The 19,072-nt window shown below is 58.0% G+C and overlaps 1 protein-coding gene across 4 annotated transcripts in view; it reads right to left on the reverse strand.

The window, feature by feature from the left end:
• Positions 1–19,072, reverse strand: part of SRCIN1 (SRC kinase signaling inhibitor 1) — a 190,476-nt gene that overhangs the window by 107,188 nt on the left and 64,216 nt on the right. Inside the window, exon 1 of one of the 4 annotated variants that reach the window (XM_073326145.2) lies at positions 16,543–17,117. The exons of the other annotated variants lie outside the window; for them this stretch is intronic. Within the exon in view, the coding sequence (XP_073182246.1) occupies positions 16,543–16,612 (70 nt within the window). The 5' untranslated portion in view covers positions 16,613–17,117. Of the gene's footprint in view, positions 1–16,542; positions 17,118–19,072 lie in introns of those variants that run through there. 4 annotated transcript variants of the gene reach the window in all.

Here is a 19,072-nt window from a genome sequence, read left to right on the forward strand (position 1 = left end):
ATGGGTACGCCACAAGGTCGGCCCAGTTGATGGTTGTATAAGCCTGAATGGGGGGGAATGGTACCTCCAGCTTCTGAAACCACCCCTGCTGCTCAGCCATTGGACCCATCCTCTCCCACCCAGAAGCCAACACCTCTCAACTGCCTGCCGAGCCCTTTGGGTGATGGTGCCCTGCCTACCCCTGGATCGTGCTGGCTGTAGGGACAACTTGAGACAGCTCATCCCGCCACCCTGAGAATAATTAAGCAAAAAAGTTTCAGGAGAGAACCAGCAGGACAGTGGGGTGGGAGGAGGTATTGTTTCATATTCTCTGTGTGTATATAAAGATTGCTGCAGTTTCCACGGTATGCATCCGATGAAGTGAGCTGTAGCTCACGAAAGCTCATGCTCAAATAAATTGGTTAGTCTCTAAGGTGCCACAAGTCCTCCTTTTCTTTTTTCAGGAGAGAACATTTCTCCTGGGCTCAGCCAGCCCCGAGTTCCAGTGCATGGGCATCCCCCTGCAGCGCCAGGAAGAAGCATGGGTTGCAGTGGGCAGGGAATCCAGGCATCCCATACAGCCTCAGCCTGCTGCAGCAGCCGCACCGACATCCCAGTGACTCCGAAAGGCTGAGCCACCGAATGAGAATCAGACATGCACATCACAAGCTGGGCAAGGCGGGGGCTGCCTTTGCCACCTCTCTGTACAGCGCCTAGCGCAGCGGGGCCCCGCTCAGCATTCCTCTGGGCTTCCCGATCAGCTGTGATAAATCGTGCATGATGACAAGGAGAGGGAGGAAAAATTGAGAGGAAAAGGTCAGGCTTCCCAGGGTAGGGAGGTTCTTGGGGGCCCGGCACTGGGGTGATATTTTCCTTCCTTCCAGAAAGAAAACAGGAGAACGAAGGTAGGCCAGGAAGGGGCCCTCGCAGCAGTGATTTCAGCCCTGCGAGGCGGGTGGCAGCCCAGGCGTGGAGCCTCAGGGCTGGGGACACCATCCACGCTGGCATCTGCTGGGACACAGCCATTGAGCTGGTCCCCGTCTCCAGCCCAGCCCTGGCTGCGGGTCACCCATGCAGTAACTCCACAGGCTTGGTTAGTGAGTCCTGACCGGGCCCCCAAAGCCGGGAGCGACCGTCGTGCCTGGGGGAAGAGGTTCAGGGCTGTCCGTGAGGGTGAGAAACCCTCCGGAGCCACAGCGCCAGGTGCCCCATGTGATGGCCTCGCACCTCGCCTCTGGCTTGATCGGCCCTCGCTGGGGGACACACGGTCCCCCGCCCAGGTCCCAGCCCCCGTGGAGAGGGCTGATCTCTGCTGGTCTGGTCGGCATCACCTGGCCCCAGGGCTCTGCCGACCCTTTCCCGGCGAGAAATGTAACAAACCCCACACGAGATGGCTCCAGCCACTGGCTCGGCTCTGTCACGCCTGGCCACACAACTGGGGTGGGGCCTTTGCCTCCAACCCCCAGCTCCACCCATGGCTCCCTTCCCCAACACAGGCTCCCAATGGTCTTCCTGCTCCCCAGCGCAGACTCCCCACAGCCGCGTGGCTGGTCCAGGCTCTCACTGCTTGGCCCACACCCGGAGTGGGGGACGATCGCCGAGGAGGTGACGCTGCGGCCAGTCTGTGCAGTGGAGCTGCCTGGCTGACAGCACCAGAACGGCCCTGCTGCGTTACAGCCAAGGGGCTCCGAACCAGCCTCCCAGAGCGGGGCAGCGAAGGGAGACAGGACGGAGGTACCCGCACCGCTATTCCGCTCAGGGGTTTGCGCCCCTTCTCTTAGAGACTTGCCCTCGGGGGTCCCACCAGCATTCAGCCCTCTCTGCTTCAAGCCTCCTCCAAAAGACTCCAGCTCCCCTAGTCAGGCGGGCCCGATGCCCCAGCCCCTACTCACAGCGCCCCCGCTGCACGGCCAACCTCCCGCCTTGCAGTGTTTGCGCCTAGGCTAGGGGGCGCCTCCCAGCCACGCCCTGACCCAGCTCAGCCGGGGCAGCCTAGCCAAGCTTCCCTGGCGATCCCTCATCTCCTGCCCCGCCAGTGCTATCTCCAGCCACGGGGAAACCGGAGTGGCTCCCCCTCTTTCCCCACTCGGGCCTGGAGTTCCCAGGAGAAATCAGCCAGGCACCCAGGGAAGGCGGGGTGCTGTTGTGTGCATTGTGGGGGGGGGGTTAACTGGTGAGTAACAGCTCCCTCCTCCAGCTCTCTCTCCCGGGACATGCCCAGGAACAAGCAGGTCCCACCACGTCCCGGCAGCGCTCGCTTACCTGTTGGCTAACACAGGATGAGCGCCGAGCTGGCTTCGGGGTGGTGCCGCTGGGAAGGACAGATGGCTTCCAGGTCACAACGCCCACCTTCCTGGGGGTGGTGGGCAGGGGAACCCTGGCCCCACACACACACCCCCTCCCTCGGCAGGATGGAAAGAGGCTCCTTTGCAAGCAGCAGAATCCCCACGACGACAATAGCAATCCCAGGGAGAGTCCTGGTGTCTGGGGCGAGGCCCTGCTCCCGGGCAGATGGTGGGTTAAGGAAGCCCTGGAATTCTCCTCTGATTCAACCATCCATGGCCTTACCTGCCGACCAAGGTGTCTCCCCAGCCGCTGCAAGGAAGCCACGCCCCAAGGTCCTATGGGACATGTGCTGGGGACACAGCCATGCCCGCCTTCCCCCGTGAGATCTTCCTGAATGCCAGGCAACAGAGCCAGCCCTGCTCCTCGCAAGCCTCAGAGAGACACTGACTCCTGGGGAACTGTGCGCACAGCCCCAGCGATCGCTCTCCTTTTACCTCTCCCCACCCCCTCGAAAGGACACGGCTGAGGATCCCACCAAAAAGCCACCTAGCCCCAGAGCACCAGTGCCCCACGAGAGGTGCCAGGGAGGGACGGCACAGAGGGTCCCTGGCGGGATGTCATCAGGGGCCGCTCCGTGGGGATGACCAGCGAGAGGATCTTTCCAACACAGTTTATTACTGCAGCTTCATAAATCTTCATGAGGCAGCGAGGCTCATGCGGGCCGTGAAAGCAGCAGCCGTTAGCAGAACATGAAAAATCATCCGAGGGAGGGAAAAGATGGAAAAGGGGAAGGACGCGGCATTTGGAGAGATCAAAACCCCTTGGAGCTACGAGATTCCTCCCTGCCCAGCCATTAGGGAAGCGAGAGAGAGAAAGCAATGCACTCGTACCCCTCGGAACCACTGCAGCTGAGGAGACGTAGGGCCAGCGGGCTTTCACTGGCTGGCTGGAGTTCCCGGCTCTGGAGATAACCCCTTCCATGCCGTGCTGCCTGCAGACCCGCAGCTGGTTCCCACCCCCACCCCAGCTCCCTCTCCTCTCCTGCCACCTGCACCGCCGTCTCCTCCAAAGCCTGGGAAGCCCTTTCTCTTTCTCGGCGCAACTTTGCTGCTGCAGGGTCAGGCAGGCGCCTGTGCCGGGATCCTTCGCGCCGTCGAGGTCCATATGGTTAAACGTGAGAGGAGGGAACATGGTCGGAGTGAGGGAGTGATGGGAGAGGGGCAGATCCCCGACTTGGAGCATTTTGACGGGCCGCACTTAACCGCATCTGTGCCAGATGGCTCACCCGGTGCCTTTCCCTCAGTGCGGGGTCTGCCCGACGGAACAGAGCCGCTCCCGATGGAACGAGCTCGGCAGAACCGGCTCAAGCAGCCCTGCACTCGGAAAGCCGCCTAACCGGCACAACCAACGGTCTGGCGGTTCAAGCCGAAGGGCAGAGCCAGCTTTGGGGAGGGCTGGGATGGCCTGGCTTGTTTTTTAAGGCTGGAGGGCCCCAGAGCAGCCCAGCTCAGTGAGCCCACCCCAGCTCGGCTGAGACACGCTCTGCCTTGCTGAGGTTTCACCCTGTGTCCATGCTGGAGTGGTTCAGAGCCACTTCAGTTGCAATCCCCACTGGGTACCCGTCCCATGGCTCCCACGAGCAGTGTATTGTGGGAAGATGGCCAAAGGCCACCTGTGCCCTACGGGAGGAACCGCTTGTACTATTACCCCGTCCGGGTTGGCATCAAGCAGGATGGCAGTTTAGAGCTGGGGAAAGCAAGTCAGCCCCCACCAGGATTTGGCCCCCGCGTGCACTGCTTGCGACACACGTGGGCGTGTGGGTGCCAGGGGCGTGCAAGGCTCTTGGAACGGTATGTGGCTCGAGTGTGTCACAGCCTCCTGGGGAGAGATGCTTCCACCCGGGGCAGCCTCAGCCCGTGGGGAATGACACAGGGACTTGGCTTACCATGCTGCCCTAGGGAAGGGAGTGAACCACCCCCCCCCGGGGCCTATGGGCACTAGGGGGATCTGTCCTCTCCTGCCCAGGCTCCTTCACACTCAGGGCTGGAGTGCTGGCCAACGGGGACCTGCTAGCCCCACTCCCTGCTACCAGAGGACGCAGCAGCCCTCAGGGTCAGAGCCAGCTGCTAGGGGCCCTGCCCTCCTACCAGCCAACCTCTGCCCGCTAGTCTAGACAAGGGCAGGGTAGGGATGGGGCCCCTCCGTGCAAGTGGCCCAGGTTTTCTCCGATCTACCATAGGCAGCATCAGTGGCAGGATGGTTTGCGACCCTTAAACGACGGTGGCACAGGCTGGATCTCGCCCAGACGAGCTGGAAGGCTGATGATCCCGGGGAAGGCCAGTCAAAGCTCTGCTGGCAAGATGGCACCCATTAGGAGCTGGCTCTGAGAAAAGGGGCAGAGATGCTGCCGGAAAGGGCAGTCGATTCACAGTCCAGCTGGCAGGAGATTTGCTGTGGGAGACGTGATAACATCTCCTTTCATTAGCAACCTGCGCGGCACTGGGGCAAAATAATACCTTGGCCTTCCCTTTACGGTTAAAAAGCTTGGATCTGCGAATTGCTGGGCAGGGGGCAGAAGTTACTTCAGGCACCCCCCTTCTGAACCTGCCCCCCCCCAAAATGCAGCCCCTGAAACACCCTGCAGCTGCCCCCTGCACAGGGCGGCCCAGAGCAGCATCTTCCTGCAATGCCCTCTTCTAAACCCACCGTGCACTATTTCCCCTTGTATTTGAAGCCTTGCCCGGATCGCTGTCTGCCCCTCCTGGTGCCCCCCCAGAGGAGTTGATTGTTTTGCTACCCAGCCCCTTGCTGCTCGCTGCGATTCCTGGAAAGGAGGAAGTATTTTTATTATCGCCATTAACAAGCGTTCTGGGACGGCAGCTCAGGCAACAAGCCCAGCAGGAGAGATATCCATAGTAACCCTCGTCCCACTTCTGGGAGCCATCCACAGCCAGTTACCGAGCGTCTGCCTCAGCCTGCCCTGAACGCAGGACCCTGCAGACGGCTAGCCGGACTCACTCATGCTGGGCAGGGCCACGGAAGTCAACAGGCCCTGCCCCTTGTGCCACCGCTTACACAAGCATTATCGGATCCTCCTCCCACTGTGCAAATGGCTACCCGAGGTGCCCGGCAATGGTGAACTGGGCCCGTTCCCAGAACAAGGCGCTACGCCGGGAAAGGGCACCAGCATCTTAACGAGCATGTTCCCTTCTTCACCTCAGCTAGCCACAGCCGCCTCTTCTAGAGGGCAACGTCCAGACTGGGCGCGTTGCCCCCGTACTATGCCACCCCAGAGTGCTCGCCCTCAGCACTGCCCGGCACCCTGGGGTTAGCCCCAGTCAGGCCCTGGGCTCTGCCCTCCCTTAGCCCCTTGGCTGTGTGCAGGAGGGAGCTGGGGTGGAGACCTGTTCACACCCAGCTCCTGCTGCACCGTCTTCTCCAGGGGCTTGGCTGATGGCCAGAACAGTATCCAACAGGGGCTGAGACTAGACCTCAACCTTGCAGCTAGAATGGGTCTAACTGTCCGTTGAGTCCACCAGATGCCGCCCTACTCCAGGGTAGGAAGGCTGGGCTGGACGGGCAGGGCACCCGACTGGGAGTCAGGCTACGTGGGCTGAACTCTTTGGGCAAGTCACTAATCTACCCTATTCCTCATTCCCCCATCTGTAAAAGGGGGACAACGCGTCCCTCCATCACAAGAATGTGATGAGCAGAGCTCCATGAACGGCTGCGCGATCCTGCAGCAATGGGGCTAACCAAATACCGGACACACCGCCTCGTCTCTCCTTGCCTGGGCAGGATTGGTCCCCGCTGGACATTGACAAGTGCTTTGTCCACTCTGCTGCTGAATGATCAGCTGATCAGAAAATGCTCCAGCTAGAGCAATGCTCGGACCCTGGCTTTGCTGGCGCGGCTGCGAGAGGCCACACTGAGCCTGCTCCATGCCGCGCTGCCCGATTATCAGCTGCCATATAGCTTCGTCTGGGTCTCACCAACGAGCTTCCCCCCCCCCCCCAATCAAAAAACATATTGAAGAGCAAATCAGAATGCAAATGAACCAGATGAGGAATGCAAGCTCCCATTATCCTATCGCCCTGCCACGCGCTGAACGGCGCTGATTAGTGCCAACGGTTTTCAACAGCCGGAGCTGTTTATTTAAAGTCAATCTGCAAAGAAACGTGGCCTGGCATTGGGTTCGGCTGCGGCAGTCTCCTTTCTGCTGGAAACCTGACATAAAAGCCTCCACTTTGTCCCTAGAGCAGGGAGGGGGTCTCAGCCTGGGGGCCGGGGGCCCCAGCAGGTCAGGGGCAGGTGTCGGGGATGGAAACCATCCTGCCCTGCCTTTATTACTAAACGTGAGGGGGTCCGGGCTAGATCCCAGTGAGCTGGGAGGGGATTCCAGGAGGGAAAGTGAGGCCTTGGCATGGCGGAAGTGGAGAAGCACTGGCTTGTGATATATCTGGCCATTGAGAACCAGACAATTTTACCCTCTGTCCACACAGATCTTCTTGGTATCCAGTGGGGCAAAGGAACTGTCAGGTAACTATTACTAAGGCTCTGTTGCAAACATTCAGGTCGTTACCCTCCTAACATTAACCCATTGCTCTGGGGTAGGGAAACAGCAACATCTTCACAGAGCGGGGATTGAGGCCCAGACTCACCCAAGGTCACACAGGGAATCTGTGGCAGAGCCCAGAGACCCCGAGTGCCTTCACCACGAGACGCCACCTATCTCCCGACGCCTGGACAGTCTCAGGCTGAGCCGAGTGCTTGTGTAGCCTGACTCCAGTGTGCCTGCTGAATATCACACCCCATCACCAGCACACCACCACCCAGACGGTGCCTCACACAACAGGGCCCTGCTTGCTGGGCACTAGAGCGACACCGAAAACCCCGGAAGAATAATGCTTATTATGAAGTCAGGGAGGAAGGTGCACCCAAGCACCTGCGACGGCAGTAAAGTTTGTTGCCCAGCTGAAATCTGAAGCGCTTCGATCCCCCGGGACTGGCTTATCTGGATCCTTATCTCCGAGCCCCAGGAGTCAATCCCCTGCGCAGCAGAGATCCAGCCAACCGGGCTGCACCCAGGTCTATCTCTGAAGCGCCAGCCCTGGGGACTGATCTAAAGGCCAGGGCTCCGGAGATGGGAGAGCCGCAGCAACCTCCACTGGAGGAGAATTGTCAGCAAACGCATCCCTCTGCCTGGCAGAGACAAGCACAAGGAGGAAATTAAACAAACAAAACCACCAACCCGACCCGTCATACAAACCCAGCCACGCACGAACAATCGCCGCCAAGCCAGCAGCCTCCCAGCCTGCCACACTGCGCCCATTGCTCGAGGACTGCAGGGGGTGTCCCAGGCCACAGCAGGCATCCTGGGGGAGGTGAATGGGTGTCTGCAGGGGGTTGGAATAGTGAGAGGCATTTGGTTGCACTTCCACAGTGAACTCACTGTGCTCTGAGTGTGAGCCTGAGCAGAGGCCGCACACGTAGGCCTGTGTAGGCATATTTTGCCTGCTCGAATGGGTCTGTCCCAGCACATGAGCATCAAGAGAGAGTTTGTGTCCTTAAAACAAACACAACCCTCCCCCCACCCTCTGAGCCCCAGGGCTGCCTTATTTGAGGAGGGAAGAGCTATATGAAGAATGAAAGCTCACAGTCGTCTTGCACGATCCATTTGCTCCTGGAGCAACGGAGATCTGGGGCTGCATCTCCTGGAACAAGTCAGGTATTGCCAGATCAAACCAGGGGCTGGATCCTGTCTCCAGCTAGGGCCAGTGCCAGATGCTGCAGGGGATGGTGCAAGAATGCCCCTAGAGGACAACTATGGAATAACATGGCCACTGGGGAACTTCCTTCCTGATCCCCAGCAGTTAGTGGAGGCCTTAGACCCTGAAGCATGAGGGTTTACAGCCCTTAGACACACTTCTGTTAGCCTCTTTATGGTAACCGAGGATGCTCTCATTGTCTTTATAAATATCTCCTCCTTTTTTTAATCCTACTAAGCTTTTGGCCTCACTGTCTTGTGGCAGTGAGTTCTACAGGCTAATTTTGCATTAGAAATTAATAGAGGAGGGACAGGTAACCACGGCTCAATGTGTGTTTCATCTCCTCTCTCCCAGAGGATGTGAACCTACTACAGGTGCCAGCGGGGGGATTTACTACTTCAGCTCAAGCTGCAGCAGCTCACGCTCTGAGCTCTGGAAGTCCTGAGTTCTATTGCCAGGGGATGCTGGCGGCACTGCATCAAAATAAAAGACCAGAGAGGCCGATGGAAAGGAGGAAATGCTGAATAACATAAACACAAGCAGGGCCTGCTCCTCTCCCTCCCACGCTGCCGTGATAATGACAGGCAGTGCTGCCTGACAACTAGGAGGAAACCAATGCGGCTGCCTTCCCATCCTCCAGATGCACTTATTGCTCTGGAGTGGTGGCTGCAAACCTGGGACTCTCCTCTAGACCCAGTGGGCCAACTGTCTCCCTCCACGGGCGGGACTAGCAATGGGGATGAAGAACAGACTAGGAGGCTAGCCGAACAGAGGAAACTGAGGCACAGAAATGGAGGAAGTGACTAGCCCAAGGCCAATGGCAGTGTCAGGAGCCAAACCGAGGAGTCCTGACTCCCAGGCTCCATCTTCCCCTGCACCCAACAGCCAGGTGATGGCCCTGAATCACTGCCTCTCTCCCACTGCACGTGTGAGCACAGACCCATGTCATAGAATCATAGAATATCAGGGTTGGAAGGGACCTCAGGAGGTCATCTAGTCCAACCCCCTGCTCAAAAGCAGGACCAATCCCCAATTAAATCATCCCAGCCAGGGCTTTGTCAAGCCTGACCTTAAAAACTTCTAAGGAAGGAGATTCCACCACCTCCCTAGGTAACGCATTCCAGTGCTTCACCACCCTCCTAGTGAAAAAGTTTTTCCTAATATCCAACCTAAACCTCCCGCACTGGCAACCTAAACCTCCCCCACTGATGTCTTCTTCGGCCATCGCTGCTAGGGGGCTCCTTGTCTGGCTGCTGGCAAAGCCTTTCACACGTGTGCGGATCGGTGTAGGTGCTACGGCACTGGTGATGGGCCGGCGTGTGTCTGTTCACCACTGCCCTCCACTGGGCAGAATAGATCAGACTTGCTCCCGCGTCCCCTCTGCTGCTGTCAGGAGCCAGCCGGAGCTGCTGCTGGTGCTTCATGAGGAGAAGCGGGGGCGGGGGGTTGATAAGGGAGGCCGGATTAGCAGGAGATGCTGCAGGTAGGGATGGCACAGGCCTTGGCAGAGCGGGGAGGCTGGAATGTCAGGGGGGCTGCAGGTCGGGAGTGAGGGGCCTGGCAGAGTGTGCGCAGGGTGCCTTCCTGGGCCGTGCCCTAACCAGAACAACGCTCAACACCCACCAGGCTATCGGGCTTTTAATTTCCATGGTGCGTCACGGCGCGGCTCAGCCCCGTACCTGACTCACATGACCCCTGCGAGAGAGGCGGGGATTAGCTCCGTTTTACCCTGAGGGAAGGTGGGGCGCCTGAGATCACCCAGAGGCAGAGCCAGGATTACCCAGAGCTCCCCGTCTTAGAACCACCAACCCAGAGAAGATTTTAAAAACCACCAAACCCTAGAGCCCCTTGCAGAAGTGGCTTGGTCCAGGGCAGAGAGGGGTTGTCTCCCCGCCATGCAATGCTGAGTGCCCAGGCAGCTCTCCGAACACCCAGAAAGCCAGTGTCCATAGGCCCCCGTGGCTCTGCCAGCCAACCCGGATGCACTGGGAAGCCATTTTCCCCTGGCAGATCAGAGGGGGCAGAGCCACTCTCTGGCTGCTGGAGAGATTTTTAGGACCACTAAGCATTGAAATGAAGGCTGCTTTGCATGGCCTGCTGCCTCCTCCCCTGCCATCCCCTGCAGAGCTGGGCTGCAGTTAGGATTAAAACCAGCCCTGACTCCTTTGAGGCGAGCGACTGAGGAAATTACCCTGGAAATTGATTCCAACTGATCAGGCATGAGGAAAGCAATAACCGCCCCCCATGCAGCGCCGAATCAATGTGTCCTGTTACATGGTGGGAGCAGGACTGGGAAGACAACCCAGGGAGGCAGCGCGGGGAGCAACGGAGAGCAGGAGCGACAGGGCAGGTGGACTTGAACTTGGCTAGAAGCATCGTCCTTCCCATAGGAGCCCCCTCACTGCCTTTGGATTAGCCTGGTGGGGTGGCTGACGGGGGGGCCAGCCTGCAGCAGCGTGAGCACTGTGGAACAGCTCTAGCTACGGGTCATTAGGGTGACCAGATGTCCTGATTTTATAGGGACAGTCCCGATTTTTGGGTCTTTTTCTTAGATAGGCTCCTATTACCCCCCATCCCATTCCGATTTTTGAGACTTGCTGTCTGGTCGCCCTACGGGTCGTGGAGAAGGGGCTGAGAAGAGGGAATACAGTGCCGTGAGCCGCAGCACCAGGGCGGGGATGGGGACACTGGGCATGGGCGCGGGGAGGGTGTCAAATCAAACCGAAGGCACCCGTCACGGTGGTAGTGAAGGCAGTGAGCTCCTCTTGGCCCATTCCATTCCGTCACCCAGAGACACCACGCACACCGGGCATGGCCACACTGCAGCTTAGCCCGGGCTGTGACTTGGGTGTGAGCCCAAGCACGCCTTCTGTCCACACACAAATCGGTCTCACCCGGGGCAGCAAGCACTCGGGTCTTAGGATGCTGCCAGAGGGGTGGGCCAGAGCCTGAGTCCGGCTGTGACTCAGGTCCAAGCCCTGTCATTTTGTCGTGTGGCCGCAGCTCAAGCCACAGACCTGAGTCAGGAGGTCTGCGCACTGCAGTATGGACCTGTTAGCGTGGCTGTGAGACCCGGGCCCAGCGATGGCAAGCCCACGTTTACACTGCAGTGCGGACGCTCAAGCACGGCTTGGAAATTCAGAGTCCACAAGCCCGGGTCCCCCAGACTGGGGTTTACAATAGCAGAGAGCTGTGATTGAAATGCCCTGGGGAGGAGGTGATGGCCGAGCCGTCTAACAAGAGGACTATGTTATAGACGCCGCAGCAGGACCCGCTCCTCTCTAGCCGCGCCAGCCTTTGCCCCCCCACCCGTGCTTCCACGCGGGCTTCCCCACCCAGGCAGAAGACGGGTTAAAGCCGCCTTGGGGAGGCGGTGTAGAACCCAGCCAATGAAAAGAGGGCTTATTGAGCCAGCCAATAGGGAGAAGGCTTAGTGGGACAGCCAATCAGGGCCAGGCTGGCCCATATAAGAAGGGCTGTTGAGCAGGACAGGGGCAGACTCTCCCTAGGGGCCAAGGGAGGAGGACTGGCTGCCCTGTAGGGCGGGGGCCCACGGGCCACCTGACAGCTGCCAGTCTCAGGCCCTGATACAAGGGCGGAGAAGGTGCTGGGGCTGCAGGGAAGTGGCCTGGGGGAAACAGATGGTGGAGTAGGAGGAGGGGCAGTACATGGCTGCTGGCTATCGGGTCCCTGGGCTGGGACCCAGAGGAGCAAGCAGGCCCAGGTCCTGTCCCTGCCTTTGCCCCCCCCCACTTGCCCCCGAGGGGAGTGGCCGGACTAAGGACTGTCGGGTCCCCCGGCAGGGGGAGAGAACCGAGTGGGGCACAGTCAGAGGGCTGTGTCCAGAAGAGGATGCTGCGGTCCAGAGAGTGAGGTGGGGGCGAGACGCCACTAGACGAGGGTGCTCCGGCAAAATGAGAGCTAATTCCCAGGACGGCCAGCAGGAGGCGTCGCGGTGGTGAGTCCAGCCCCGTTACAGACCCTCTGACAAAGTCCTTTTGCAGCTAACTTTACACATCGGAGCATTTTAGGGCCGGACGCCTGGCCCCGCTGAGGTCAGAGGAAGCTTTGCTATCTGTTGCGGATAGACAGGGTCCCTCCTGTGCTACGCAAGTCCCATAAAGCACTGCCTATGGAACTCCATCGCTCCCCACATTCCCACGGTTTGGATCTGGTCCATGCCTTCTCTACCGAAACCTGGGCTGGATCCAGCTAGGGTTCAAGCTTCCTTTCAGAAGCCAGGCAGGCAGGGACTGCTGGTGGCCCCTCTAACCCACCTGTAAAATGGTTGGACACTAAACCACAGAGTTGAAAGGCCTGATTCACCCCTAATCAGTCCCCTGGGGAAGTTCTGTCTCTCTGGTTATTATCCGTTTTTCATCAGATCATCTGTAAAACACAGGCTTTTCGGGGGAGGGGCAATGCAGGGGCACTGCCAACGTTAGGGGGTTGGTGACCTGGAGTAATCGGTGCTTCTACAGTGCCCTTCATCTCATGATCTCTAAGAGACTTACTAGAGTCTATAAATGAGGTCAGTATTATCCCCTTCCTAGCAGTGGGGAAACTGAGGCACTGAGCGGTTAAGTGACTTGGCTGAAGTCGCAGAGCAAGTCAGTGGCAGAGGTGAGAACAGAATACCAGTTTCCTGGTTCCCATTCTCTGCTCTAGCCGCTAGCAGCCCTGCCGCTCCCATGGCCGAATTGAGTGGAGCTGCTTTTTTTTTTTTTTTTTTTTTTTTAATAAAGGGAAATTTACTGAGTTCCTGTCGGGGGAACAGGGAGTCTAGAACGGCCACATTAACCTCCACCAGGGCTACTGATGGCAAGCAAATCCAGACTGGCTATGGCTGAGTGGGACTGAGGCATCCAGATTGCTGCTCAGCCCCCTTGAACAGCTGACAGGATGCGCAGTATCTCGCCACGGCAGGGCAGGGCCTTGCACTGCTGTGCATCCAGGGCCCTGGCTAGCAGAGGCTGCCGGGCGGGCGAGAAAAAGACACAAGGGATAAAAAGAGCAGAGATGACAGAGCAGGAGAGGGAGGAGGCAGGAGGGCTGGAGAGACCGCACACAGAGATCGAAAATCAATTCCCATCGGGGCCATTCCTTCCCCTAAGGACACTCTGACTGAGCAGAGTCACTAACCGGAGCCAGGCCACTGTCCCTGTTCCAGTGCAAAGAAAAAGGGAACAAACAGGGGCTGGCTGCCTCTGCCCCAGATGCCAGCGGTGCCGGGACACGCCACAGGCTCACAAGCACCTCTCGCCAACCTTCAGCTGGCCACAGGGGAGTGGGGACTGCTTGTTATTTCTGCTATGGTGGCAACCAGGAGCCAGGCCCCATTGTGTCTGCGTGCACAAAGGCACCCCTGCCCCAGAGAGCTCAGAGTCGAAGATGGGGACACAATGCAACAGGGGAATAAACAGGCAAAGCGGGGAGGGGTCAGCGGTCACCAGCCTCCTCAGGAGCGAAGGGAAGGTGTCACAGCGGAGCTTTAGGGAAGCCTTTACATTAACTAAGACTTTTGAAATCCCTCTTTCCCAGGAGGACCTCACAAGCATTCCTGGAGTTTAGCCTCACAGGGTTGCTGGCAGTTATTATGCCCATTTCACAGTGGGAGAACAGAGGCCCAGTTGAAGTGATTCTCCCAAGGTCACAGGGAGAGGCAGTGAATTGATCCCAAGTTCCTGGCCAGGGCCCTACCCTATGACCATCTTCTGCCCCTGCTGGCATGATCTTCCCAAGCACGAATGGGAGGCGTGGGAGAAGCAGACAAGCAAGTGATGGAGCCCGGCAGACAAGCGAGGGCATGGGGCGGCCATCGCATGGTAAGAAATTAAATGTGAAGGGCAGGGTGAGGTGGAGAAGGAGCTTAACGTCAAGACAGGCAGCCAGGCAGCTTAACGTCAAGACAGGCAGGGAACGGGCGCCTGGAGACGTCTCCTCCACGGCATGGCGTGCTTCCCCCCCGATGGGGAAGGTGGCTTTCCGCACCAGGTTAGGAGCGCTTCTTTTTTGTCCAAATGCACTTGGTGCAAATATTTCCGGCAAGCTAATCGCTTCCCCTAATCCGCAGCCGTCAGCGCAGCCATGCTAACTGCTCGCTCGCTGACAGCCGCCTGGCAGCAGCTTGACGAGGGGATTCTGACTGCACTGCTGCAGTTCATCAAAAGCAAATGCATCTGCAAGCAAGCCGCACAAGGCCCAACAAATATGCATACCCAGAGAGAGCTTAGGGCCAACAGAGCCAGCTTCTGTATTCCACTAGCCAGCCCTCCGGGTCTCAAGCCAGGCAAGAGGAGAAAGGGGGGACATGTGGTAAGGCCCCGAAGGGGGACATAGGAGATCTGGGTTCAGTTTCGTGGCTCTTCCAGACACTTCCCTTACGACATTGGGCAAGTGACATTGGGGGAGGTTTGCAAGAGATCTCAGCTCCCAGGAAAGCACCAAAATAAGGAGGCAGGTTTCCAAGAGCTCCGCACGTTGGGAGCGGAGGAGCCCCTCTGACAATCTGTCCAGCAGCGTCACGGCGGGAGGCGCTGGGTGCGGAGCTCTTACGAAAAACCTGGCCCTGATTTAGGTGCCTAGATGGGAATCAAGCTCTTCTGAATATCTGGGCTCAATTGTGGGTGCTGCTGTCTGAGCACTTGGAAATGCAGAGCCGGCAGGTTGGGGTTGCTGCCTGCTTGCTGTTATACAGCCTGCCTCTGGCAACTGATAATGAAATACTTGGCGGGCGGCTTCGACGGGGAAGACGTGGTCTGATCTGTCTTATACCCCATCTCAGATACGGCGGCATTGCATCGGGGGCATTGCATCGGGTGTTTCAGAACTGTCTCGGGGAAGGGCCCACTCCTGTCCCCCCCATCTGTAAGGGGCACTTTTACATCAGGACACTTTCTCCACCCCACGACATCCCTCTGCCCCTGCTGGCATGATCGTCCCAAGCGCGAATGGGAGGCATGGGAGAAGCAGACAAGCAGGTGATGGAGGCCGGCGATCGCACAGCAAGAAATTAAATGTGAAAGGCAGGGCATGGCGAGGTGGAGAAGGGGCTTAACAGCAAGACAGGAAGCCAGCGCTTGCAGGGAGGCAAGTCTAAATGGTGGTGGCGATAGCGGTGGGAAACCATGGAGATGATGGTCTCCCCCTACCCCCCCCCCGATATACCCCCGCTTCAGGAACACCACGCAGACATGCTTCTCCCCCTCATGTCCCTGTGGTGCAACCCCGGTGCCGGATGCCCCAACGCCGCCTTGCCATGCAACTCCACGACTCATTGCAACGCCCACCAAAATTGGTGACTCCCTGGTCCAGTCTGACCCCCTTCACCAGGAGCGATCCATGATGGAATCAGTGGGAATTGTCCCACGGGTGCAGACATGGCTTGCTATCCATTATGCACACCAGCCAGCTGTCTAGAGCAGCCAGCAAGTCTGAAGAACTGCTCTGAGATCAAGGCACTCTCTCTTGGATGCTAGCGAAAAGCCTGTCCCAGTGGCATGTAGCCCTTGAGATCGCAAAGGGCTCCTATGAACAACACTTCTACCAAAAGCAGATCTTGTCCCTCCTTATTTCTGCCATCCTTGACGAGCAGTTCTTAATGAGGGGGGACAATGGCTCCTTCCGGCCTTTAATAACTGTTGCTGCAGGGGACAGCAGAGAGGAAGGTGCATGATTAAAAGCTAAAGCCAAACCGAATCCTCCTGGCTGGACCCGTGTCCTTCCCCCCAGCTGCAATGAGAAGCTGTCCAGCCAGCTAGGTTTATCCAAGCAAAAGAAAGACAAAGGCAACTGCGCCTGCCTCCCCCTTACTCTCCTAGCAGCGTGACCTTCAGCCGTAGACGCCCCAGGACAGAGCCAACCCTGTTTGGAAACACACGTGGTACGATCTTTGTCTGCTGCTATCTGCGGGCTCTGAGCTCACCTTGAGCTGTCAGTTTCACCTGGGTGCTTCCAGAAGCCCCCCTCCCCCAGAGCTGACCCTTCCCTAGAACTTCCTCTGTGCGCCCCCCAGCCCCCTGAAATGCAACTTTGCTGCAGTCCAGGTTAAAAACCGGGCTGCGTTTAGTCTTGAGACAAGATGACGGCAGAGGGCCGTGATACCATCCTGCTGCTGTGTCAAGGGCTGGGACAGAGGACTGCGCTCAGTTGTTCTCCATGTCCACTACACAAACCTCAGTGATGCTTCGGAGGAAGCGCCGTGGGGATGCGAACCACGGTTGCATGGGGCTGAAGAGGAACCAGGAGACGGCTCCCAGGCAAGACTCCAAACTATGCAACACACACGCGTTTTGTCGCATATGTTTAAACCAAATTAAAGATGGTTTTACTAATCGCCTGGCATTTAAATCAACATGCCATCTCTGTCAAGTTAAATCTAAGGAGACATCTCGAGGTCCATTAGCTGTTTATGTTAATTAACGACAGAGGCAGTTCATTATTAAGCATGTATTCATGGGAAGCAACCAGCTAGGTGGGTTGTTACAAACCTGATTACATGGGCACTGACCTCGCTCCAGTGCGTGCCCGGGAATCGGTCGGCGTTTAACTGCCCGGCGATTGTCACGTTCAGTCGACATCCGGATCCTCAGCCTTGGAGAAAGTTGGGTGGGAGGGTGCAAGCTGGCCTTCCTCGCCGATCAATGCAGGAGGTAGCCAGTCCAGAATCCACCTTTCCAGGCTCCAGCCAGACTCCAGTCCCCTTTCCCGTCGCTGAGCTAGAGAGGGGGGATCTGCCAGGCTGGCACGGGTGTCTGCGAGGTTGTCTCCATGGCTGCCGGTTGCTGCCCCACTTTCCCTGCCAGAGTCCATGGCATCCTTCCGGCTCCCGGCCAGCCCTTCTGCTCACATCCTCTCCCTGCCCAGGAACTTTTCCCCTCTGCCCCGTTCGATTCCCCTGCTGTGTGTCTTTCTCCCGGTCGTTTCAAAGCTCCGTCTGTTTCTCTGGGTATTTTTTTTTCCTTTTCAAATGTCAGTGTGTTCCGTCCAACGAGTCACGCAGGCCGAGTGCCAGGCGCCCGTGCACACCCCTGCCCTTGCCGCCCGCTGCCTGCGTGCCCACAGCCTCGCTACCCCCTTGCCACCAGCGGGGAGCTGTGTGTGCTAGGGACGGGAGCTTGGCTACCCATGCGGAGCTGATTGCATTCAAGGCAGGCTCTGTGCTCTTAAAGACACAGTCCCCGCAGGCCTGTAGGACCCTGCTCTCCGGCTGAGCTCCAGCTTGGCCCCGTGGGGGCACCCGTGCAAGGAGGGGCAGGACAGCGCCCTAGCGTGACAGCTGGGTGAGGTGGCACAGAGCACAGAAAGGCCTGGGGAGGGACATGTAGGGCTGGGGGCATAAGTGCCCTGTTCTCCTGCTCTGTCTCAGCCGTGCAAAGCTCCTCTCTCTCCCTCACAAGCTTGGCATGGGCAGGCCTAGCCTGAAACCCCTGCTCCAAACACCCCTGGCCTTTGGGCCAGGGCAGATCCAGGCCCGACCTTCGTGGCATGACCCTCTCCCAGGCTGAGCGTGGCCAAGGAAACAATTCACTGCAGAGATCAGGGCCAAGATGCTGCATGTGAGCCCTGGGGGGCTTAGTCTCAAGAGGCTGCCGTGCAGGAGGGAGCTCCCAGTGCTGTCCATGATGCTGCAGTTGCACGCGCTGTCACGGGCTGAGTCTTGCCACTGCGTGTGCTGAAGGTAGCAGAAAGGATAATCCTACCCCCAGGCTCACGGCAACCTGATGGGCTTCCTCTGCAGCATGCCCCCGGCCCCCACCAACCCCCCGAGGGAAGCAAAGGACAATCCTTTGCACGCAACAGATCCCAGCTGAAATCTTAAAGTGCTTCCCAAATATTAATCCTCGGGTCACTCCTTGGAGGGGAGGATTATCCCCATTGTCCAGAGGGGAAAACAGAGGCATAGAGAAAGTGATTTGCCCAAGGTCACACAGTAGGTCAGTGGCGGGGCAGGAACTAGAGACCCTAGAGTCCTGCCTTCTAGTCAGTGCTGTACTCACTCGAACTCGCTGCCTCCCCTGCACAAACTAACTAACCTGCCCTACTGAGTCAATTCACATCCTACCACACCAGGATTTTTATCTCTATTGACATTACAGGGATGTCCAGAGGCGTGAGTGTGCTCAGTGTCCCACTGTGCTGGGTGCTGTACAAACACACAAGAAACAGTCCCTGTCCCACAGACCTTACAGTCTAAACAGACACAACCATAGGGTGAGAGAAAGGCAGTATCATTATGCCCATTTTACAGTTGGAGAAACAGAGGCACAGAGAATCAGTGACTCGCCCTGGGGTCAAAGACAGGCATTGAACCTCCATTTCCAAAGGACCAGTCCAGCTCCATAACCACAAGACCATTTTCCCCCTCGAGAGCCCTTTTCCCCCAAAGCGAGCCAGGTCCAATTCTCTTACACCACAGCTCTGTCCTGTGCAGGAGAACCAGACTGGCCCTTCACAAGAAGGCTCCAGCCCCCCACCATGCCAGTTCCCCGCTACACCCCTCCACAAACCAGTTTCCCTCTTCTCCCCTTCCCTAAACAAACAGGGCTACTTTTCCCAGGGCCACCATCTCTCCCCAGGGGCCTTTCCAGACAGGCCTGTTAAGTGACAAGTGGCCCCTTTCCTCAGGTGCCTCTGTGTATGCTCGTGCACTTCCTGCTGTATCTGTTGGGTGGCAGCTGGAGAACGCTGAGCCCCCCCAGGGGTGTTGCAGGTGCCCAGCCCCTGTCATCACAGACTATTAAGTCCCCAAACTGCGGTTGCAACCCTTTGTGGCCACCGCAGGTCCCCGACGCTTTTTGGGACAATCAGCCTGGCCGAACCCCAGCTCAGATCCTTGCGTTCTGCCTCACTAATCCTCTCCCTCCCCATAGTTTCAGCTCAGTGCAGTATCTTCCTTCATTTCCTGCCCTGAAGTGCGTCCCCCTGGGGCGTTAAACAGCTGCTGTGCTCCACAACCGAGGCAGCTGCATGTCAGCGGCAGGCGAACGAGGCCAGGCACTACAAGATGGAAGACTTAGGAGCTGGGACTCCCGGGTTCT

This window comes from Lepidochelys kempii, chromosome 27 (assembly GCF_965140285.1).
Source record: "Lepidochelys kempii isolate rLepKem1 chromosome 27, rLepKem1.hap1, whole genome shotgun sequence".
NCBI lineage: Eukaryota > Metazoa > Chordata > Testudines > Cheloniidae > Lepidochelys > Lepidochelys kempii.